Source organism: Rhinatrema bivittatum, chromosome 1 (assembly GCF_901001135.1).
Source record: "Rhinatrema bivittatum chromosome 1, aRhiBiv1.1, whole genome shotgun sequence".
NCBI lineage: Eukaryota > Metazoa > Chordata > Amphibia > Gymnophiona > Rhinatrematidae > Rhinatrema > Rhinatrema bivittatum.
This window is the reverse complement of record NC_042615.1, coordinates 209978785-210003917: the sequence shown is the minus strand read 5'-3', so window position 1 is coordinate 210003917 and position 25133 is coordinate 209978785. Positions and strand designations below refer to the sequence as shown.

General features: G+C 44.1%; 1 protein-coding gene across 17 annotated transcripts in view; it reads left to right on the top strand.

Annotated features, from left to right (window-relative positions):
• Positions 1-25133, top strand: part of JAKMIP1 (janus kinase and microtubule interacting protein 1) — a 558919-nt gene that overhangs the window by 390100 nt on the left and 143686 nt on the right. For all 17 annotated transcript variants that reach the window (XM_029591381.1, XM_029591375.1, XM_029591329.1 and 14 more), the window contains 2 exons: positions 1896-2024; positions 9338-9466. In XM_029591381.1, the coding sequence (XP_029447241.1) occupies positions 1896-2024; positions 9338-9466 (258 nt within the window). The remainder of the gene's footprint in view (positions 1-1895; positions 2025-9337; positions 9467-25133) is intronic.

Below are 25133 nucleotides of genomic sequence, written 5' to 3'. Positions count from 1 at the left end.
TGCCTCTAGCCTCCTGCATATGTGCTTGTACCCATCTCAGTATTTAAAGGGCCCATGTCAGGAAAAGGCTGTGGGGCCCATGAATGACATCACCAGTTTTAGACCTATAAGGAAGCCCTTCAGATGCCCCTACCTCGCCTCATCAACAGGTCCTCCTGCCATTGGTAGTGCATGTTGACAGCATCCTTCCTGTGTTCAGCCTTGCCTTATCTCTCCAGCCTGCCCAGCCTCATCCAGCCTCTTCAGACTGACCATTTGGATTTGACCCCCTTGCCTTGGTTCATGGCCTCAGCAATCTGTAAGTGATGTGAACCCTTGTGGCTGTGGTGAGGTTGATGCAACCTATATTGAGAATTCCATAGGCCCTCACTATAGCTGCTAGAGGTTGACTGTCAAGAGACTGGTCAAGGGCTTCACCTATATCAGCCCTTTCCCCCACAAGTTGAACCCTTGAGTTTCAGGGGCCAGCAGGACTTAAGAGATGGTCTCTTGTAGCTCCATGGGAGATAGCCTTCAAGCAGGTTTGACTCTTATCTACTGCAACATGAAATAAAGTGTAGTAGGATGAATATCTTCAGATACTCAGACATTTAAATGGCTCATGATGTTTGCGAAGTTAAGGACACAGTGAGAAGCAGTCTAGGAAGGAAAAGGAACACTATGGCTCTGTGATGTTAAAACCAAGGACTGTTTCCAAATAAATAATCTGAAAGTTGTGTAGATTGAGGTGCTTTTCACAGGTAAATAGTGCATACTATTTGTAGGCAAAAACTTTTAAAAAAAAATTTGCATTTTTCTGTAATTTTAGGTCCTGAAAAATCCTGATTGATTTTTGTAAGGTCAATATTCCAAGCCATTTAGATGGATACCTCACAAGTTAACCATCTACCTCCAAGTTAGCCAGTTAAATGTTTAGTTTTGAATATTGACCTCTCTCAGTTTAATGAGCAGAGTTAGGTAAGTACTATACTAGTTGCTTTGACTCTTCCATTTGTCCTATTTTATTTTCTATTAACCTGAAAAAGAATGTTTGATCCATAGTAAAGAGCAGTGTATAAGAATTTGTGTTTATTATAGTGGTGGCTTGCAGTTTGGCTTACATTCATTCTCTTGTTTTATTTATGTTTTCAGTATTATGCATTGGATGAGGGTCCTTGAAATGTCCTTTCTTTTAGATGGGGAAAATAAATTTTATGGAGCTTACCTTGAGTAAATTTATTCCCTCACTGTCAGTAGCATGGTCATAGCAATAATGTATATAAAAAACCATAGAATTGGATGTTTTTGAACCAAAAATGTTATATCAATGGTATATTTTTTCTAAGTATAATCTTTTCCAGAGTAAATAAAGATTAGCCTATAAGCAGTGTCTGGAAATCTTTGGCATGCATTTAGAAAAGTCTTATAGTAGAGAATGCACATAATTCCAGACCCTCTGAGAGGTTGATGTGAATATATGAGAGGTTAAAACTGAATTTATTAGTACATGGTAATGCATAAATAATCTTGGCAACACTGCAATAAGAAGTGCTGCTGGATCCTTATAAACTGTGAGGTGAACATTGTTTAGAAAGGTCAAGATTTCCAACATTATTGAGGGTGAGAAGAAGCACAGATTGCTGCATAGAATCCTGTGATGTATGTTGGCTTGAATAGCAGAGAACAATGACTTTTGAATATTAAATCAAGTTATACTGCAGAAAAACTTGTCAGAGAATATCAGGGCAAATTTGCAATCTGTCCATGTGGCTGCTGCAAAATCCTGTGCAAGTTGAGTTCATAGAAAAACCTAATTAGCTGCTTCACTGTGTCTTAATTTTACAAAATAAGAAGACAATGGTGTTCTGTAAAAGCAGTGCCATAAAAGTTTAATTGAAACAAAACTTGACTTTCAGAGGCATGTTGTGGAGACATTTTTTGGATTTGATGAGGAATCTGTGGATTCAGAAACATCGTCAGTGGCCTCCTATACAACAGATAAAACAGACAGGACACCAGCAACACCAGAAGAAGACTTGGATGATGTAAGTAAGCTAGTGTGCTGCTAGCAACCTGTTTCAAGAAATGAATATACTGCTCAGTGTGCCAATAGAATCCAATGTGCTGAAATGGCTCACAAATGTTTATGAAGATAAGGCTCGACTGATCCAGATTCAGGACTTAGTATAAATATATTTGGCCACGAATCCTATATTTAAAGAACGTGGTTCCAAAATCCTGTATGTCTCTAAGAAAACAAATTGTGCAAAGTATCTACATTCAGGTATAGACCACCCTCACTACTTTGAATATCAGCATACTTATTTCAACATGAATGAGCCTCTGTCTTCTTTTTTGGAAATGAAGTGTTGCCTGCCTGCCTTCACCAACATATGGAATTTGAAAGTTAAAGGGCATAGAGCATGCTCATGCCATGATGTCCATTTAGCCTAAGGCAAGAAGCCAAAACACTTGCCCACATTTCAGTCACCACACTGCCTCTTAAGTATGATCAAAAGAGTAAATAAAATGCAACAATGAAATCAAAATCTCTCATTTCTCTTGGGAGCAAAGTCCACAATTAGAAAGGAAAGGAAAGAAAGTGCTATTTAGAATTTAGGAGAGGCTCACATGTATACAAAAATTTAAAAAGGAGAATGAGCTCTCATCCCCTTTGCATACTTTGCCTTGCCATTGCCTTATCACTGCACATCAATAGGAACAATCCCTTGGCAAATACATGACTGTCTCTTACTACTTTGAGATTTGTTCAGCACTCTCCTTATGTTAGGACTCGATGCAGTCCTATCTATACACTGCTCAATGCAGAAAAAGCTATCCCAAAGGTGGGTGAGGATATTTAGGGGAATTGGTATAGGGTGGCCATCTGGACAGGACACGAGGATCATTAGGTTCATATTTCATTGCGAAAGAGGCCTATACCATAGAAGCACATTGACACCTTTCCTCTATGCTACAATTATACTGGGTGTACTGAGGGATTGTAGGAGATATGGGATAAAGGAGTAGACAAGATCAACTGAAGAATTCAGTGTTGGAAGAAGCATTCTGTGCAACCCTATTCCTGTTTCCCTGTACATACCAGGATCAGTCCAGACGGTGGGTTATGTCCCCCGTCCAGCAGATGGAGTCAGAACAGAGCTCGAGGGCACCGCCTCTTATACCAGCGCACCCTCTACTGGAGCTCAGTATCTTTCTGACTCCAGCAGATGCGAGTTGGGGAAACAGTGCTTCCCCAGTGTGACAGGATTTGAGTTTGTTTTTATTACTTTGAGTCTCTCCTGTCATTTATTTCTTTTGTCTTTAACAATTTGGATCAAGATATATTAAAAAAAAAAAAAAAAAAAAAAACAGGTAAAGGGATTTTTGCCTGTCAGTAATTTTGAGGAGGCGTGCTGGTCTGTTCTGTCTCCTCCTGCAGCTTGTTTTTGTTTCTGTTCGGGTAAGTGTTTGCTTTTGTTTTCAGCTGTTCGCGCTGTGTTTGCCGGTTCAGCCGGGTCCTGCACACGTCTTCCGACAGTCCCTCGGCCCGGCGAACTCTACCTCGGGCCTGGGCGCGCCGGCAGCGGTTTTTTTCCCGCCGGCGCCCAAGGATCAGTCGGACGGGTGGCGTAGGCCTTCAGGCCCCCCCGCGGTGTTTTTTCAGCGTCGGCCCCCCCCGAGGCTTCCCCGTAGCGGCGTCCGTGTCTGATGCCGCGCCTGTCTCGTTGTGAGACCTGCGGCGAGGCAGGGTCTCATATTTCGGCAGAGGGAGTCTGCTCGCGCTGTCTCGCCGATGGGGACACTTCTGCGCACGGTGCGGGTTCGCACCCAGAGCCCCTCTCGCCGCAGCCAGGGAAGCGCGGGCCGGCCACGTTCTCGTCAGGGGCGGGAACGGCGGCCATTTTAGATAGAGATTTTACTGAGGTACTCTCTCCGGATGCGGCGGATGCAGTTCGGGGCGTCCCCCGCCTGCACCGAGGCCCTGAAGAGGGCCCCTCAACCCGGCCACCACAAGGGGACTCTACTACTTCGGCTTCACCCGGTCTTCCGTTTTTCTTGCCGGACTTCATTTTGAAGATGCACACAGCCTATATACAGGGACTGGCGGACCCGGGGGCTGTTACCACGGGACCTCCGGCATCCAAGATCTCCAAACTCGCGGTCCCCGTCCCCGGGCCCCTGGTTCCACCTAGCGCGGCCCCAGGGCCCTCATCTGTGCCATCCCAGCCGCTTGCGGTGGGAGGGGCTTGCCCGCCGGGCCCTGACCCCTCGGACCCTCCGGATCCTGCGCATGCTGAGGGACAAGCCGAGGGCGACGACCCGCGAGCCCTGCGCATCTTCCACAAGGAAGAGCTGGAAGATCTCTTGCAACGGACTCTACAGGAACTGGATCTGGATCCACCGCCGGACCCCCCGGCCCCTGTGGCCCCAGCAGTCGCGACATGCTCCAAGAAGGGGGATCCGGTACTGGCTGCTCTTAGGCCTAGGGCCAAGGCTTTCCCGGTCCATGAGTCTTTTCTACAGCTCCTCACCGGGGAATGGGACTTTCCGGAGGCGTCCTTGAGGGTTTCCCGGGCCATGGAGAAATTATATCCATTGCCGGAAGATTTCCTGGATCTCGTCCGGTTTCCAAAGGTGGACTCTGCGGTCTCGGCAGTGACTAAGAGAACTACGATCCCAGTCACGGGCGGCACGGCCCTACGGGACACGCAAGACCGCAAGTTGGAGACGTTCCTCAAGAAAGTTTTTGAGGTGTCGGCCTTAGGGATGCGGGCCGTCATGTGCACCTCTTTGACCCAGAGGGCCAGCCTTCTCTGGGTACAACAGCTTCTAACGTCGCAGCAGTTGCCTCCGGACGAAGCCGCTCAGGCTGACAGCCTGGAGTCTGCCATCGCTTACGGAGCGGATGCCCTATATGACCTCTTTCGCGTCCTGGCTCGGTCCATGGTGTCGGTGGTGGTGGCGGCTCGTAGACTCCTGTGGCTCCGAAATTGGGCTGCGGACACCTCCTCTAAGTCGAGCCTGGGATCCCTTCCTTTCCGGGGGAAGTTCCTCTTCGGAAATGACCTGGATCAGATCATCAAGTCTCTGGGAGAAAACTCAGTGCATCGCCTGCCCGAGGATCGGCAAAGGTCTTATCGGGGTTTTGCCTCCACCAGAACCAGGGCTCGGGCTCAACGGCGCTACAGATCTTACCGGCAGACAAGCTCTCGGACAACCTCCAGTAGACCACAGCCGTGGTCGCGCTCCTTTCGAGGCAGGAGGCCCTCGAGGGAGGGTTCAGGGCAGGGGAACACCCCCGCCAAATCTGCTCAATGATGCCAGACCGGCCCACTCCTCCTGCCCGACCATCGGGGGTCGACTCACACAGTTCGTCGAGGAGTGGGTAAAGATTACTTCAGATCAGTGGGTCCTGGACACCATTCAAGACGGCTACGCTTTGGAGTTTGTCCGCCGCCCTCGGGCAGGTTTCTCTTCTCTCCTTGCGGCTCCGACCTCAAGCGGATGGCGGTTCAACAGACACTAGATCGGCTGCAAGCCATAGAAGCTATCGTTCCCGTGCCCTTCGCAGAGGTGGGCTCGGGCCATTATTCCATCTACTTCGTAGTGCCCAAGAAAGATGGGTCATTCCGGCCCATACTGGATTTGAAGGAGGTAAACCGCTCGTTGCGGGTCAGCCGGTTCCGCATGGAGACTCTGCGGTCAGTGATTGCCGCGGTCCACCACGGCGAGTTTCTGGCGTCCCTAGATCTGACGGAGGCGTACCTGCACATCCCGATACATCGGAACCACAGGCGGTACCTACGCTTCAAAATTCTTGGTCAACACTTTCAGTTTCGGGCACTACCCTTCGGGCTCGCAACGGCCCCGCGGACGTTCACCAAGATCATGGTGGTAGTGGCGGCGGCCCTCCGGAAGGAGGGTATACTAGTGCACCCTTACCTGGACGACTGGCTGGTACGGGCAAAGTCTTTCTCTCAGGGACAGGACTCGGTGGCCAGAGTCTTGGAAGTGCTTCACTCCCTGGGTTGGGTCGTGAACCTCCCCAAGAGTTCTCTCGTTCCATCGCAACGCCTGGATTTTCTGGGAGCAACTTTCGACACACAACTGGGCATGGTCTTCCTTCGTCCGGACAAGGCCATCTCTTTGAGGGAGCACATCCACCGCTTTGCGGCCCTGTCGGAACCCACAGCGTGGAATTATCTACAGCTTCTGGGAGTGATGGCTTCCACCATCGACATGGTGCCCTGGGCGTTTGCTCACTTGCGACCTCTGCAGGCGTCCCTCCTGTCTCGCTGGAAACCAGTGTCGCAGGAGTATCAGGTGATCCTGCCTCTCCCTCAGGCAGCTCGGGACAGTCTGAAGTGGTGGTTGGTTCCTTCTCACCTGGCCCGCGGCGTCTCGCTCGACGTTCCCACTTGGGTGGTGGTGACAACCGACGCCAGCCTCTTGGGATGGGGCGCAGTCTGCGGCCGGAGCGCCACACAGGGGATGTGGTCCCCGGAGGAGGCGAAGTGGCCGATCAATCGTCTGGAGACCAGGGCGGTGCGCTTAGCACTTCAACGGTTTCTACCGCTGGTTCGGGACAGGGAGGTGCGAATTCTCTCGGACAACGCCACCACAGTGGCTTACATCAATCGTCAAGGCGGAACGCGAAGCGAGCAGGTCTCCGCGGAAACCACGCTCCTGATGGAATGGGCAGAACTCCATCTCGCTCGTCTCGCAGCCTCCCACATCGCCGGGGTGGACAACATTCAGGCAGATTACCTCAGTCGTCAGCGCTTGGACCCCGGCGAATGGTCTCTCTCCGCCGAAGCGATGGACCTCCTGGTTCGGCGTTGGGGACCACCACGGTTGGATTTGATGGCCACAGCTCTCAACACCAAGGCCCCACGCTTCTTCAGTCGCAGACGGGAGCGCGGCGCGGAGGGGGTGGATGCCCTAGCGTTACCGTGGCCGGCAGGCCAGCTCCTATATGTGTTTCCCCCCTGGCCCTTGGTGGGCAAGATTCTTCGACGCATCGAAAATCACCACGGTCCTGTGATTCTCGTGGCTCCGGAATGGCCGCGGCGGCCTTGGTTTGCGGATCTGGTTCACATGGCTGTGGACGGTCCACTCCATCTGGGTCATCTTCCACGGCTACTACACCAGGGGCCGGTATTTTTCGAGCAGGCGGCACTCTTTTGTCTTGCGGCCTGGCTTTTGAACGGCGCCGCCTCCGACGCCGAGGATATCCGGAAGCGGTGATCTCTACGATGCTTAGGGCTCGTAAGCCCTCGACCTCTGTTGCCTACGTGCGAGTGTGGAAGGTCTTCGAGTCCTGGTGTGTCGGTCAGGGGACCCGGCCGACGGAAGCAACGGTTCCTCTGATCCTTCAATTTTTGCAGGACGGATTGGATAAGGGTCTAGCATACAATTCTCTTCGAGTACAGGTGGCGGCCCTGAATGTTCTGGTACAGACACCGGTTTCTCTGCCCCTTCAAGCGGATATCGCTCGTTTCCTGAAGGGTGCTAAGCATCTCCGACCTCCGGTTCGAGATCCCTGTCCGTCGTGGAACCTTAATTTAGTTCTCCGGGCGCTGGTGAGTGCCCCTTTCGAGCCCCTACAGGATGCTTCCCTCAAGGACCTCACTATGAAGACGGTGTTTTTGGTCGCGATCTCTTCTGGCCGGCGCATCTCGGAGCTCCAGGCCCTCTCCTGCAGGGAACCGTACCTCCGTCTTTCGGAGGCGGGAGTTTCACTACGTACCGTACCATCTTTCCTGCCGAAGGTGGTCTCCCCCTTCCATTTGAACCAGACGGTGGAACTACCGGCGTTTCCTCCAGGAGAAGAGAGGTCTCTTCGTCTTTTGGACGTCAAACGTGTTCTGCTCTGTTATCTGGAAGCTACCAATGATTTCCGGATTTCCGATCATCTCTTTGTGCTCTGGTCGGGTCCTAAGAAGGGCTCCTCCGCATCGAAGACAACGATTGCCCGCTGGATTAAGGATGCCATTTCGGCGGCTTATATCGGAGCGGGGCGTACTCCTCCTGCGGGCGTCAGAGCTCATTCTACGCGCTCGCAGGCGGCTTCTTGGGCGGAGGCCCGGTCCGTCTCTCCACAGGAAATCTGCCGGGCAGCGACATGGAAGTCGTTGCATACCTTTGCTCGGCATTATCGGCTACACCTGCCGTCTTCGGATCCTGCGCTTTTTGGCGATCAGGTTCTCCGAGCAGGGCTCTCAAGGGCCCACCCGGTTTAGGGAAGCTTGGGTACATCCCACCGTCTGGACTGATCCTGGTACGTACAGGGAAAAGAAAATTATTCCTTACCCGCTAATTTTCGTTCCTGTAGTACCATGGATCAGTCCAGACGCCCACCACTCTGGGTTTGTGCGCTCCTGCTCGGAATCTTATGCGTCTTCTGTCTCTCTTCTTCTCTGGTTCTCTATCAGAGTTGTACAGCTCCTCACAAATTAACTGGGGCGACCTCGTTTGGGTTCGTGCCTATTCATTGTTCTTGATGTTTGACTTAAGTCAGGTTTTTTGATCCAAATTGTTTTGTTATTGCTCTTTTGGGCTTTGTTATTCATGATACTGAGCTCCAGTAGAGGGTGCGCTGGTATAAGAGGCGGTGCCCTCGAGCTCTGTTCTGACTCCATCTGCTGGACGGGGGACATAACCCACCGTCTGGACTGATCCATGGTACTACAGGAACGAAAATTAGCGGGTAAGGAATAATTTTCTTTTGTGGAATTTCAAAAGGCTGATGTAATCCTTGGTTTGTATGGTTTGAGAGGGAAAGCAAACAAATAACAAGGTTACCGTAATAAAATCATGATTGTATTCACAGAAAGGAAGGCTTGTTCACCAGCTAGGTGAATGTGTCTGCCTAGCTTGAACATAATTTTTTGACCCCCACAAATGTTACTTTGAATATTAAGTTTGTATTGCGGCTAGTTATGTAAGGTACACTTTGGATTTTTATTTTTAGAACAGAGCACAACAAATATATAATTTGTGCACTTATCTTTACCATTTATATATACATATTTTTATAAGCCTAGAGTTGTATCAATTCATGTGCCTAACTGAACTGAGGGATTGCAAATTTATCCAAAAATAAGCATGTTAAGGGTCATGGAAAATGTGCAGTGGCTTGATCTTTCGTTCACTTTCTGAAAACAGGGTTATGAACTCTATTGAACAAGAACTGTCTTTTGTGTGTTTATATACAGCACTGTGTATGTCGTGCAGTGCTATAGAAATGCTTAGTAATAGTAGGGTCACTTTATGTATAAAATCCACTAAACTAAATTTGATAGGAATGAAAATGCTGAATAACACGTGTATTTTTCTGTTCTGTCGCTACAAGTGTACGCCCAAGGAAGAATCCGACCTAAGGTTCCGTCAGCTCACCAGGGAGTATCAGGCATTACAGAGAGCGTATGCCCTGCTTCAGGAGCAAGTGGGAGGAACACTGGATGCAGAGAGAGAAGCAAGGGTAACCTTTATGTTTGTATTGTTTTTCAGACACTGACTGAACAGCAGTCAGAGCCTGACAGATGCATGCTCTTGGAGAGTCATGAGAAAAAAAAAATCCTATGCTTCAGACATGTCCCACTGCTAATAGCCATGGAAATAAATAAGTGCAAAGAGAAAACAGCGAAAACGTCACAGGCACCTAGGGAGACCAGGGCTCAAGCAAGAGAAATCCGCAGGTTTTATTTACTGCTTGTAGTGCCCCAGTCTTCTTTTCATTTTTTTTTTTGGGGGGGGGGGGGGGGGGGGGGCTTGTGCCAAATAGAAATTGTGGTTTTTTTTTCATTGTTTATTTTATTCTTGGCCTCTGGAGAAGTGTGGGGTGTCTTCTCTGTTATGAGATAGCAGAACAGAACATGACAGACAACGTATTATACAGTTATGTAAGCCGTCTTTGGTGCTCATGCAATCCAGGTTCTGGATTGTTTTCATTTCTCCCCTTGGGTGTAACCCCTTACCAGCTTTTCAGGAAAACATCAGAGAAACAGTTTTCTCTTAACCAAACATATTACTTTATATAACCGACACTTGAAAAGTTGTTTCTACATCAACCATGAAATTTATATTAAATCAAGTATTCGTTAAAAGAGTGCAAATGATCGTTTGACTTACTGGTCACGCAATTTCTACAGCCCCCCCCCCCCCCCCCTCCGTTCCGCAGGTAAAGCACTATTTTACCTGCAAAAGTTCCTTTGAAAATTACCCTCTCAAAGTCTTACCTGGTTAAGGTTCAAATCATTTTTAAATTAGTAACAAAAACCAAACACCTTACCTATATGGCTCTGAAAATGAATTATTTCTTTGTGAAGAAGCAGGTCCGTGGTCAGCCACACAAGGGGGTGACATCATCTTATGGCACCAAGATGGAAAAGCTTATCAGAGCTCAGAAAACCCAAAAACATTTGTCTGCGAATGCATGGGGGTGTTCTGTGCAGTCACTGCCACCAGATTCTCCTCACTCTGTTGGGTTTTTTTTTCTCTGCTCATTTGAAAACACATTTTTGCTCTTTCTTCAGCCACTCAAAAATATTTGCAGTTTTTTCTAATTAATTTGTTTTAATTTCTTTAACGTTTTAATTTTTCCTTTTTTTGCAAGAGAACTTTTTTTTTATCAATGTTCTAAATACTGAGTTTGATTTAGATTTAACTCTGTTTTGAATGGTAACAAGAAACCAGGCTTAAAAAGATGATCCAGATGTTTCCTAAAAGTTCTCTTTAGTCGATCTCCATGATTTCTGTTTCCATTGTTCCATGTTCCTAAGTGATCTGCCTGTGCTCAAATGTCTCCCAGGGCCATAAAATGCAGGAATCTCACACTCAAAGAATTTCTGAGTTCTCCTCAACCTTCTGGACAGCGAAAAGAAAACACTTTGAGAGACCAGTGATTAAAGCGAAAAGGCCAGAGTCCTGTCACGGGAAGCGCCATGACTCTGAAATCATAAGAACATAATTGCCATACTGAGTCAGACTAAGGGTTCATAAGTCCAGTATTCTGTTTCCAACAGTAGCCAACCCAAATCACAAGTACCTGGCAGGATCCTAAATAGTTTTCCATGCTACAGTTATATAAGCCATCTTTGGTGCTCATGCAATCCAGTGTCTGGATTATTTTCATTTCTCCCCTTGGTAACCCCTTACCAGCTTTTCAAGAAAATATCAGAGAAACAGTTTTGTCTTAACCAAGGAATAAGCCTAGGAATAAGCAGTGGCTTTCCCCATGTCAGCCTGGCTAGTAGTTTATGGACTTTTTCTCCAGGAACTTGTTCAAACCCTTTTTAAACCCAACTAAGTTAACTACCTTTACAATGTCCTCTGGCAATTATATGTTAAGTGAAAAAATATATTTTCTCTGATTTGTTTTAAATGTGCTGCTTAATAACTTCATGGAGTGTCCCCTAGTCTTTTTATTTTTTGGAAGAGTAAACCATCAATTTGCATTTATCCATTCCACTCCACTCAAAATTTTATAGACTTTTCTCATATCTCCTTTCAGCCTTCTCTTTTCCAAGCTGAAGAGCTCAGACTTCAGGGTTTCTTTACACGGGTGCCTTTCCATCCCCTTTATCATTTTGATCGCCCTTCTTAGTACCTTTTCTAGTTCTACTATATCGTTTTTTGAGATGCAGTGGCCAGAATTGCAGTCGCACCATGGAGTGATACAGAAGTATTATGATATTCTCTTTTATTCTCAGTTACTTTCCTAATTCCTAACATTCGTTAGCTTTTTTGACCATACACTTTCAATGTATTTTCTATGATGATGCCTAGATCCTTTTCCTGGGTGATGACTCCTAATATGGAACCTAACATTGTACAATTAGTTTGCATTATTTTTCCCTATGTACATCACTCTGCAATTATACACATTACATTTCATCTGATATTTCAATGCACAATTTCCCAGTCTCACGATGTTCTCCTTCAGTTTTTCACAGTCTGCTTGTGATTTAATAATTCAGAATAATTTTATATTTGCAAATGTGATCACCTTACTCGATCCCTTTTTCAGATCATTTATAAATATAGTAAAAAGCACCAATCCCAGTACAGATCCTTAGGGCACTCCACTATTTACCTTCCTTCATTGAGAGACCTGACCATTTAAGAACATAAGAACATAAGAAAATGCCATACTGGGTCAGACCAAGTGTCCATCAAGCCCAGCATCCTGTTTCCAATAGTGGCCAATCCAGGCCATAAGAACCTGGCAAGTACCCAAAAACTAAGTCTATTCCATTTTACCATTGCTAATGGCAGTGGCTATTCTCTAAGTGAACTTAATAGCAGGTAATGGACTTCTCCTCCAAGAACTTATCCAATCCTTTTTTAAACACAGCTATACTAACTGAACTAACAACATCCTCTGGCAACAAATTCCAGAGTTTAATTGTGCATTGAGTAAAAAAGAACTTTCTCCAATTAGTTGTAAATGTGCCCCATGCTAACTTCATGGAGTGCCCCCTAGTCTTTCTACTATCCGAAAGAGTAAATAACCGATTCACATCTACCCGTTCTAGACCTCTCATGATTTTAAACACCTCTATCATATCCCCCCTCAGTCGTCTCTTCTCCAAGCTGAAAAGTCCTAACCTCTTTAGTCTTTCCTCATAGGGGAGTTTTTCCATTCCCCTTATCATTTTGGTAGCCCTTCTCTGTACCTTCTCCATCGCATTTATATCTTTTTTGAGATGTGGCGACCAGAATTGTACACAGTATTCAAGGTGCGGTCTCACCATGGAGCGATACAGAGGCATTATGACATTTTCCGTTTTATTCACCATTCTGTTTCTAATAATTCCCAACATTCTGTTTGCTTTTTTGACTGCCGCAGCACACTGTACCGACGATTTCAATGTGTTATCCACTATGACACCTAGATCTCTTTCTTGGGTTGTAGCACCTAATATGGAACCCAGCATTGTGTAATTATAGCATGGGTTATTTTTCCCTATATGCATCACCTTGCACTTATCCACATTAAATTTCATCTGCCATTTGGATGCCCAATTTTCCAGTCTCACAAGGACTTCCTGCAATTTATCACAATCTGCTTGTGATTTAACTACTCTGAACAATTTTGTGTCATCTGCAAATTTGATTATCTCACTCATCGTATTTCTTTCCAGATCATTTATAAATATATTGAAAAGTAAGGGTCCCAATACAGATCCCTGAGGCACTCCACTGTCCACTCCCTTCAACTGAGAAAATTGTCCATTTAATCCTACTCTCTGTTTCCTGTCTTTTAGCCAGTTTGCAATCCACGAAAGGACATCGCCACCTATCCCATGACTTTTTACTTTTCCTAGAAGCCTCTCATGAGGAACTTTGTCAAACGCCTTCTGAAATCCAAGTATACTACATCTACCAGTTCACCTTTATCCACATGTTTATTAACTCCTTCTAAAAAGTGAAGCAGATTTGTGAGGCAAGACTTGCCCTGGGTAAAGCCATGCTGACTTTGTTCCATTAAACCATGTCTTTCTATATGTTCTGTGATTTTGATGTTTAGAACACTTTCCACTATTTTTCCTGGCACTGAAGTCAGGCTAACCGGTCTGTAGTTTCCCGGATCGCCCTTGGAGCCCTTTTTAAATATTGGGGTTACATTTGCTATCCTCCAGTCTTCAGGTATAATGGATGATTTTAATGATAGGTTACAAAGTTTTACTAGTAGGTCTGAAATTTCATTTTTTAGTTCCTTCAGAACTCTGGGGTGTATACTATCTGGTCCAGGTGATTTACTACTCTTCAGTTTGTCAATCAGGCCTACCACATCTTCTAGGTTCACCGTCCCCCTTGACAAAGTCATTTATTTCATCTTGAAACTTCATCTCCCTAGTATGTCCTGATCTGACATTTGCCCTGCCAATATTGGGTAATTGAAATCTCCTATTATTGTGTTGCCAAATTTGTTAGCTTCCCTAATTTCTGTTAGCATTTCATTGTTAATTCTGGTCAGGTATTGTCTGAATATTAGACTTTCATAAGACGCTTGTCTGCACTTTTTTAAACAAAGATATGAATCAGAATTTCGGTTAGAACAAGTATAAATTTAATATTTCATATCTTTGGAAGCACATATGCCAACCTTGCAAGCCAGGTAGAGCATCATTGTGTCTTGTAATCTCTAGTACACGCTGTTATTTTATACTTTCAACTATACATAGAAAATGCTTGTAAGAGGATCATTCACCAATTTGACAGTGTCATAAACTAAACTTTTCTATACACTGAGATTATTCCTCCCCTAAAAGTTCCTTTGTCTTAGCATTACTTTGAAGTATTCTGTTTTCTTGTGATCTTCTGTTTTTCTGTGTTTTGTAAATAGATAGTAGACCTGAGTTCTGAATAGATAGTAGGCCTGAATTCTGTTGCTGGTGCCAGGCTTCTAATTAAAGCTGTGACCTCCGGGAATCTTCAGTTCACCTGGCTTCTGTCAGTCGAGATAGGAATCTGTGAGAACCAAGCTTGTATTATGGTTTCTGTGAGATCCAAGCTTGTATTATGGTCCTTGTATTATGGTTTAGATATTGCCATTGATGCCCTCCTGGCCTTTAATTATAGGCTTTGCAGAGCCTACAGGTTTCCCAGATCTTCCACATTCTTGAGTCTGAGGTGGTCAGAAGTTCACTGTATCTCAGCAGTTTCAGTCTGAAGCAGCCCGCTGAGGATTCTGGGACTGGCTAACTGAGCCAAAGTTCTGAATCATTATATCAGTATATGGTAGTATATTCCCAGCACTATACTTTTTCCCCATTACACATATAATTTCAATTCATAAAGATTCCACAATTTCATCTAGAGGTCAGTTGCACTGCTGAATGAATATACCCTACTAGTTAGCCAAAAATGTTTATCTAGCTAACTAACCAAGCCATTCAGTGGCTGAATATTGGCCTTGCATTCTCGTGCAGGATCTTTATCTTGTAGTACTCTCTGCCATCTTTAACACAGACATCATTATCCCTCTAGTAGAGAGAAAGAGAAACTGTACTCTTTGGTGCCAAGATTGGCCCTATCCATGCTAATGACTTTTTAGCGCACAGAATTAAGGTGCTACAGTGCAGAAATCTGGCCAGCTCCATTGATAAATGAAACATATTCTTAATGGTGCCATCAACTTCTTTGCACCAAGACAGATATTGGCAATGACCAGTTAAATAATTCATTTGAAATCTAAAACTAGGCAAATTTTAGTTTCAGAATCAGATAGCTCTTCTCCGGGGATTCCTCTCCCTAATACAAAGTGCCACATCTTTGTGAGAAAAATTTGGCTTGACTTTGTCAACTATTACTTTACTAACATTCCTGGTTCTTCACCATCTTCATCCCAGTTAATCACCTATTTTGGAATTGATGTCCCTGAAATCTGAAATTCAATCTACTATTCCTCTATGTCAAGCTAGACTAGATATCATGCAGCTTGATCTGTAATCTAAGTCTAAAGGTTCATCTTTGTCCAAGGATAGGAAAATATCTGAAGAACTTCCTATATTATTTTCAGAGGGTTTTTTTTAATTAAAATATTTATTCAAACATTAAACATAAACAGCATAAAAAACCCAGAAGAACTATTTTATGTTTATGCCCCCTCTGCTCCATCCCTCCCCTCTCTAACACAACATTACATAGGACCCTTACTCTAGTATAATGCCTAGGATCCCAACACACCATTGTTCAAATGGTTTCCAGATTTCAGTAAATTTTGAGACTGAATCATTACATATGGCAGATAAATGACTCATAAAATGTACCTGCCAAAGCCAATATTGCAGTCTTGCTTCTCCAGGATTTTCAGACATTCTAGAGGGATCATAATCATCTTGATTGTCTCTCATACCATTCTGATGATGAAGAATCTACAGGCCTTCCATCATATCCAACTTCTCAAAAGTCCATCTCAGCCAGACATGTCGTGTCTAGCTTTTCTTCAAAACATAGCCAAGGCAATTGTTTTCCTAATAAAGAGAGACAATCAGGGACGGTAACTTTTAAACAGCTATGCGTGCGCACATGTATGCCGGTTCACGCCAAAGGCTGTGGCCATTTTATAATATGCTGGCACATATATATGTGTGCATGGCATAAAATAAGGTGAATGCTCATACACTTGTACACAATTTTATATGGACATGCAATTTGCGTGCAAATGCTGCCTCTACTGCATAAGTGAGGAAATTTTATAAGGGATGCGTGCCAACGCCATTACTAGTTTTCTCAGTTCATTCCCAGTTCGCCCAGGCAAGAGATAGGACTTCTAAACCCACTGGGTTATTATCCTTCCTTTCCCCCTGTTAGCCCCAACCATTACAACGCTGATGACTAGCATAGTTTTTTTCATTTTACTATTTGCACGTCATCCATAGCAGTAATAAAGTTACGTGGCAGGGGACCTCGGTGGGTTTGGGCGTGTAAATACTTCCGCATACATTTCATGTTAAAGTCCCAGCAAGTCCGCCATTGCCCCACTCAGACCAAATCCATTCCCTGCCACTTTTTTGCGCTTTCTCACTTGCCAGCCGAGGTATGGACCCTTAGCCGAGGCGAGGTTAGAACTACCTGCCGGGACTTCCCACAGGTCCCCACCGTCAGTAGGTGGAACTGGTGGAGCAGGAACCTGAGCTGGACCTTCACCTGTACCCACCCTCATTCCCTGCAGGTTGTGCCCTTGGGTGCCAGGGCAGGCAGGACTTAGGAGGGTTCCTGATGAAGAAGAAGATCCCATGACATTAGATGAAGAAGAGGTTGGCCAGGTACTAAGCAGGTAGAGTCTAGTATTGTACCGGGGTCAGAGGCAGGCAGAATACAGGGTCATTCCGAGGTCAGCGGCAGGCATGCAGAATCCAGGGGCATTTTGAGGTCAGAACCAAGTCAAGCTGGTCACGGGTAGCAGGGCAGAAACACGGAGGCAGACGGGCTGGTACAGGAACACGGAGGCAAGAAGCAAGGCAGGGGCACAAGGCAGGAACTCAGGCATATGCTCAGCAGGCAGCAGCTCACTAGGAGGAAACCTGTTGCAAGGCAAAGCCGGGGTCCAAACCTAAATAGGACGCCGATCCTGACGGCACTTCCCGGGGCTGGGGCACTTCCTGGTCACAGATCCCTTTAAGAGGCAGGGCGAGCTCCTTGAGGCCTGCCCATGCACGGGTCTGATGCATCAGAGCCCCAAGCGGGAGAGGCACACTGGGAGCGACACCGGGAAATCGCTGCCGAGGGGACGGCTGTGCCGGTAAGTGGAGTCGGCTGCGTCTCCATGCAGCCGGCCCGCGCAACAGTGCGCATACATGGACACCTTTTAAAAGCCACATCGGTTGGGCATAATCACGTATCTCCTGGCTTTGGTGCATGCTGGGCTTTTAAAATTCATCTATAATTTTGGCCCCATGCCACAAAGTGTATAGGATTTTATACTACCAAATGGGTTTATGGTAAAGTGGAGATTTTCCCCTTATGAGAAATCTGAAAGGTCTGAAAAAAAGCTGTAAAAGGTGCACAGGAATTTCAAAGGACAAACGTTTGCCTTGGAATTTTTCAGTGCTTGCAGGTCATCTCTTGGTCAGAGGATGTTACATGCCTTCTTGACTAATAGTAGGATTCAGCCCCTACGGATTTACTCAATATGTTGTAAGTGTTATAAGTTCTAATTTTACGGAGCCTGGAGCTGCTCCAGACTGGAAGAACAGAGACAGGTTGGAACTGTGATCCTCTTCCAGGGTTATAGAACGGAGTAGCTGGAGTAGGGCAGAAATTTTCTTCCAAAATCTCATGATGCCTGAAGGAAAGAGCTAAAGTGTTGTAAAGACTGGTTTGAAAAGCTGAAGAAGCCTGTGCTTAATGGGGATGAGGACTTACCTGGACCAGGAAGACAAACTGTGTCAAAAGGAACTTGCTTTGGGGCTCAGAGGAATCTGATGCACCAGAGGGATATCTTCCTTAAGATGATTAGAACTGTGTGAGTGTCAATTATAATAATGGAAAGGAAAGAGGGCCAGGATAGGCATGGGTAGAGACTGAGTAAATAAAAGAGGCTTCATTAAGAGGATATATTGTAGCAACACATGAAGTAGCTGGTACTGAAGGAAGAAAAGTGTAGAGTAAGAAGTAAGAGGAAATTTGTGTTTAAGGCATGAAAAGCTGATTAAGAACTGACCTTTCTGGTTGATTACCTTTTCCCTTTGGTGTTTGTCAACATGTTTTATTCTGAAGATTCTGCAGTAAACTATTTTTATTTTGGAGCACAACTTTTGGCTAGATTTTTGTGTGTGTGGAGTGTCCTTGGCCCGGTACTGGCACTGCAGGTTATCCTGCCTCCAATTCATGGCCCCAGATACTTGATCCCCCTACCTCAGGAGAGTGACCCCATTGCTCCCCAAGGCTGGGAAGGTGACCTCAAATGGAATGGGAGTTTCATATGGAAAATATATTTGGTATCTTAAAATATATCCAAGCTCCAGGAAAGTAGTGGCAGTCCCAATACAGAGTATTCTATAAGAGCCACAAAACAGAATGTGGCAAATGCCTTTATGTACCCTATCTGTAGAAAGGAAGTCAGATCTTAAATATAAGGTGCATCCTTGTGCTAGTCATCAAAAAATACAACTCCCACATGAATCAGTGGTGGTGGAATCTGTTTTGAAGAAAGACATGTGTTCTAAAACTCATTACAGTTCTCCTCTTGGTAAGGATTCTAAATTACTGGCCAATATTGTTAAAAATATGTTTTGTAAGCTATGATAACATCTATAGAGCTTCCCATCAGCTATATATGGTACAATATGTGTATAATTCTTTACAGAAGCTGCAAAACATGACACAGAAACTATGTACAGAGACCATGGATTGTTTTACTCCAGTATTATAAGAGGCAGAGGAATGTGGAAAACATCTCATTCAATCAGTTTATGATACTTCCTCAGAACTTCTGCAGTAGCCATTGAAGCCAAAAGGCTAGCATGGCTGTGAGTGTCAGGTCTTCATGTGGATATTCACGAAAAAATGGCTGATGCTCCATGCATAGGAGAGAGAATCTCTTTGGAGACAAAGTAAAAGAAACAGTAGATCTTACCACATGCCACAGTCCTTACTCTGACAGTAGCTACAACAGAAAACCATCTACAAGTAGAAAAGGTCAGCCTTATCATTTCAAAGGATAGTACTTATATTTGCTAAAAAGATACCAAGCCTACACTTTCAGTGATCTCACCTGCAAGCAGCAGCAGCAACAGCAAAACAGGCCTCTAGCTGGGGAGAGGGCATAACTCAAGCCTCTCCAGCAAACACAACCAAAATCTAATCCCAGCTTTTGACTACAGTGTCAGCAGAGCTCTTAGGTTAGATATGAACAGTCTTCTTGGAGGTGGGAAGGCTTTAATATTTCAGCCCATTATGGTCTTTGATAACACCAAACCATTATCTATTAAGGATCATACGGCAAGGATTTTGTTTAAATTTCAAAACCTTGTCTCCAAACAATCCCCACATGAATGCAAACAGCCCCAACTTTAATTTTATTAATATTCTGCTTATCAAGCACTTCAAAGAGGATTATATTCAGGTACTTTAGGTATTTCCTTATCCCTAGAGGGTTTGCAATGTTTTTATCTGAGGCAGTGGAGGGTGAAATGACTTGCCCATGGTCACAAGGAGCAGCACTGGGATTTGAACTTTGACTTCACTGGTTTGCAGCCTGCTAGGCTAATCCTTCACTCTTTCAAAAAGAGCCCTCCTTGGAGCAAATGCAGTGGAATCCCAGTACTGCACACAAATGCAGGTTTGTACTCCAAGTATGTCCTCATTCCAAAGAAAACTGATGGCCTCCTTCCCATCTTGGATCTCAGGGATCTCAACAAACACCTAAAGGAAAAAAATGTTCAGGATGAACTCTCTAGGAATTATCCTACTTCACTTAGAAATCAATGACTGACTGACTATGTTGGACCTCAAAGATACATGCACATATCTCAGTCAACAAGGCTCACAGGAAATTTCTTCATTTCATCATAGCCAATTAGCATTACCAGTATTGTGTTTGGCCTTTTGGCAACACCTAGGATGTTCGCAAAATGCCTTGCTATGGTCACGGAAGAAAACTGTCTGTTTTTCCTACTTTGAAGATTGGCTTATACCCAGAAGCACATGCCTTTTCTCTCTGTACAATGAGCATCCTTCAGTCCATGGCATTCATTATCAGTTTCATAAAATCCAATATGCAACCCATACACATAATAGACTTCACAGGGAAATCCATTTCTTCCTCCGAGTATAGATCTACTTAAAATAATCCTAACTCTTTCCAAAGGAAAGTTTTGGCCTGATTCTTCATGAAAATGCTAGACAGTTGGGTAGGAGCAATTTATATTATACCATTTGCTTGACTCCACATAAGAAATGTTCAATGACAGTTCAGTGGAACCAGCATCTATAAACCTCATCCAATCTATAATTTGGTGGATGAATCCCTCAAATCTGGTGAAGGATTATTTCTTTCATCAATCAAATTTTGCCTTATAGGTACAGATGCCTCCAAAGATGGGGAGCACATCTGAACAACCTTCGCTCTCAGAGGATTTGATCTCCACAGGAAGGATTGCTCCCATAAACCAATTAGAATTGAGAGAAATCTTCAGTGCTTTAAAGGTATTCAATCCCTGGTTAAAAGGGAAAGTAGGGTTAATTCAGACCAATCAAGTAGTAATGTACTTCATCAACAAAGAAGAATAAGTTCTTTAAGACTATGAAACCTGCAAGATATGGAAATGGGAAATTTCACAAAAGATGTATTTGATAGCTGTCTGACTTGGAAACCAAAACCAGTTTATCACCATGTTAAATTAACTACAATCACATGAATATAGAAACATAGAAATGACAGCAGAAGATGACCAATAGGCCCATCCAGTATGCCCAGCAAGCTTTCACACTTATTTTCTCATGAACTAATGTATAGCCTAAGAACTGTTTCAGCTTTGGGGGAACTCTACAGATAAGTTCTTTTTTCAGCTCCATTCCACAACGTTTTCACATACTGTTCGAAAAGAACAGCCAGCAACCCTCTAGTGATAGGTGCTTTTTCAATCCCATAGAATCAAGGACGACTTTATGCATTTCCTCTGATTCCTCTCATAGCCATGACTATTTAAATATTTAAGATGAGAAAAGGGCTTAATGATTTTGATAGCCTCTTTTGGCCATGTCAAATTTGTTTTTTATGGCTTCAATGTTTAGCTGTTCAACAAAATTGAAAATATTCCCTTTCCTCATTATTCAGTACAATGGGGATCTTTTCCATCCGAACCTTCAGTTTTTGGCTCTGTCTGCCTGGATGTTGAAAATCAGCTAGTCTCATCTAAGCAATTATTTATGAAAATGAGTAAGGCTATTATGTAAGTAAGTTTAGGGGTGCAGGGACCTGCCTGCTACAGGACACTTACAGTAGGGATGTGCATTCATTGTGGACAAATGCGCAATCCGCAACGAATAGGTCCCTATTAGTTGAATTCGTGGGTCATTCACTAAGGCCCCTAGAGGAAATGATAAATTCAAAATGTATCTGACCTTGCCATCCTCGTCCTTTGCACCCACTATAAGAGGAGACAAATGCATCACCCGAAAAGGAGGATGACAAAAAAGACCTGCTATATGTCCCAACAGCTTCTCTGCTTCTAACTTCTCCCGCATTATCATGGGATCTTGAATTCCCGGCTCATGGATCTTGAATTCCTAAAAAACCATCCCCTCCTGGACCAGTATAAGGAATGGGAAATCCCATCTCGAACCCCTCCCACAATAGACCTGAGTCCCCTTTATTTGGTTACACCTCCATCCAACTCCTCAGGGCCACTAAATTAATGGGTGTCTGAGCACTATCCTCTAATACATCCAGACTTGGTTCCTCGACCGAGCACACTGCCCAGTTACTTCTCTCACTTAGCTGTAGCATGGCCCTCTCCGCAAATGGAATAGGCATGTCATAACTTGCAATTGGGAAACAAGCAAGTGCTTTATTGAATTGCCAGCATACATCCTGCCCACTACCCTGTACCTTAGACTGACTGGCACTCTTTCTGGAACCCCAATATCCTGGGACAAATGAAAAGATCCACCCTGATGCCCTAATCCACAGACCGAACCCCACCCCCCCAGCATGACTCTTTGACGTCATCTGCATCAACCATAAGTTAATGTCCTGATTACCCCAAGACATAAATAGATTACTCTCCAATTTTATCCATAAGCCTCTCATTGTAGTTGAGCCAAGCCCAACCTTTGTAATCTCTGTAAGCCTCTAAAATGCTGTCCACGTATACTAACAGGGCTTCATATTGTGAATGGTCATAATGACCCACAACACTGGCCAAACACAAAAAACACATAACCCCAATTTAATATATTATACGGGACCTTTTTGCCCTTACTACCATCCTTATCCTTTTCCTTGCCCTTCATCCTAGCCTGCTTATTGCCCTGCCTCCCTTCTTCTAACACTCTGAATATATTAATGTATGCCACCTTCTTAATCTGACTTTGCAACCCCCTGGGGTTAATCTCCCAGAGTTCCATCAAGGCCACCAGAGCCAGATGTCCCATGTCTTGCATTAGATCACCCCCTGCTCACCTGGCCCTGCCTTAGGATGCGATTCAGAAAATCTGGATGAGGACTCTGACGAAGAGGAACTTGATGATGAAGACCTACGCCTCTGAAACTTCTTACACTTAGCTACTTCGACCAGTCGCTAACAGGATTGCAGTTTGTTTGTTTGTTTTTTTTAAAGGAAAAGCAACCATAACAATGCAGCATGCCCCGAGGAGAAGAAAGGAAACTGCTGCAAGCCACCCACAGAAAGGGAATATGTGGGTAACGGCTCCCTTCAACCCGAACTGTGCTCCCTGTGCCTAACCAATCAGGTGCCTAGGGCTCCACATTCAAAAATCAACGCAGCTGAGAGGCAGGAAGCATCCCCAGGCACCTGCGAACCCCATGCACAGACTGGGAGGGAACGCTCCATCCCACCACCATGTAATGGTGGTAGGGTGAGACTTTGCCCCCCTAGCCTTAAACATACCTTCACAACTCATTACTGCCTAGAAAATGCTCCACGCCAAGATAAGTTTTGGCAAGAAGTTCTCAAAAGTTTATTTAACAGATTCCTTAAATTCCCCTTCCAGCTGCTATCGAAGTGTGGATTAGATGATCCACTGCTGGTTTAAAAACATAAAATACATGAAACCCTCAGCTTGGGCGTAAGCAAAGTTGCAGGACAAAATCACCCACTCTACAGGGGAGGAGGGAAAGGTTAGCATGCAGTAGACTCATGCAGCGGCTGCATGGGAACACCTGTGCATGTTCAGAAAATCCTTCTGTTTTTCTGAGCTCAGAGAGAGCTTTTCCATCTTGGTGCTATGTGGATGATTTGCTCTGCTGTCTATGAAGAACACCTATTACAAGTAGCAACTTTGCTTTACTGAGTGCTTTCAGATTAAACTATTAATTTAGAATATCAAAAAGATGTAACCCAGACGTTATTTTTATTTATTTATTTTTTTTAATTAATGCATAGTTGTACCAAGTGGAGATCAGCCATACTTTCAGGTACGGTAGCGTCATGCTGTTATATTTGTATGTGCCATATATCTATCCTAAACCAAGTCCAGCATAGAAAAGAGACCAACAGAAGATGCTAAAGACTTGCATTGATTTTGGCCCAAGAAAATGAACAAACTGTTTATTTCTTTCTACTGCTATCCATCTTTAAACATATCATTATCCACATGGGATGTCTTTTATAGAAAAAGATCTTCCTGTCAGCAAGCTTAGGGGTTTTTTTTTTTGTATTTCCATTGACAGTACATTGTCATTTTATTAGTTCGGTGTACTATATAGTGTGTATGTTGGGATGGCTATTTGGGGAATTTATAGTGCTTTTCCTGAATCTTGCACATTTGTGCAGTGCTATAAAAGATTTATCAGCTTGAGTGCCTAAGGTAAGAGATAATTCAGATAGTAGTTCCCTCACCCTGCTCTCTCTCTCTCTATCCTCCTCTGTATTTCATTACACTGACATGTTTCCAGTTGCTTGTATTTCTTGTTACACCAACCCATCCAGAATAGAAACTGGAAAGAAAGGAAAGAAAATCGAAATTACTCATGTAGGAGTTGTCCCTGTTTATCTTGTGAACTGGAGCTTTCTTAAATTAGTTCTCCATACTGGCAGTTCTGATGCACGTAATGTGTTCACTTTATTCGCACTCAGCTAGACAAAGTACTGGCTGCCTGGTCTTGTCTCCATTGTAGGGCATAGCATAACCTGGTCAGACTGTTAATAGTATGTCCCTTTTACAGGGAATCCTCTGTATACCTGAAAGAATATTTTCATCCAGTCACAGCTCAGGGATCAGCATATACCAAGTCCAATCAAAAAAGGTTACAGGGAAACAATTAAAAAAAAACAAATTCAAGCTATCATACCCTTCTTATCCATCAACCCATATAACGAGAAAAGGATTTTAATAAGAATTTAATTTAGAAGCTCATGCATTCTGTCATAAATCATTACTATATATGTCTGCAAAATTTAATTTATATAAATATGAAAATTCAAGCATAGTCAAGAGATAGGAAATGGATTTGTAATCTTATATATTCTTCTTCTTAATGTGCCTTCCCTTCTACTCGTTTGGATAAACAGGCATTGTATGTATGTGCTTAGGGCTCTGTAATTTGGGCTGCAAACGTACGTTGATTTTCATGATCATACTTATTATGGCTGATTACTCTGTGCTCCACGCACAGTGCTTGAACCCAGATGCAAAGAGCTTGGAAAATGTGGTAGGAAAATGGCTCAGCTTTTGCTAAAAAAAAAAAAATTAAAACAAAACTTAGATATTTTTATTTTAAATTGAATACTATAATACAACAGGAAATATACGAGAGGTTGAGACGAGAGGAAATGATGAAATGAAAGTGAGAAAAAATGTTCAAATTAAACAAAATTGCAAATACAGAGAAACTATAAAATAATGAAAGTAATAGAATCAGGAACATTAAGGTACCTATTTGAAGCACAATGATCTCTGTTCAGTTCTGTACCATATTAACAATGACTGTAACTTTTAAATAGCTGCACGGG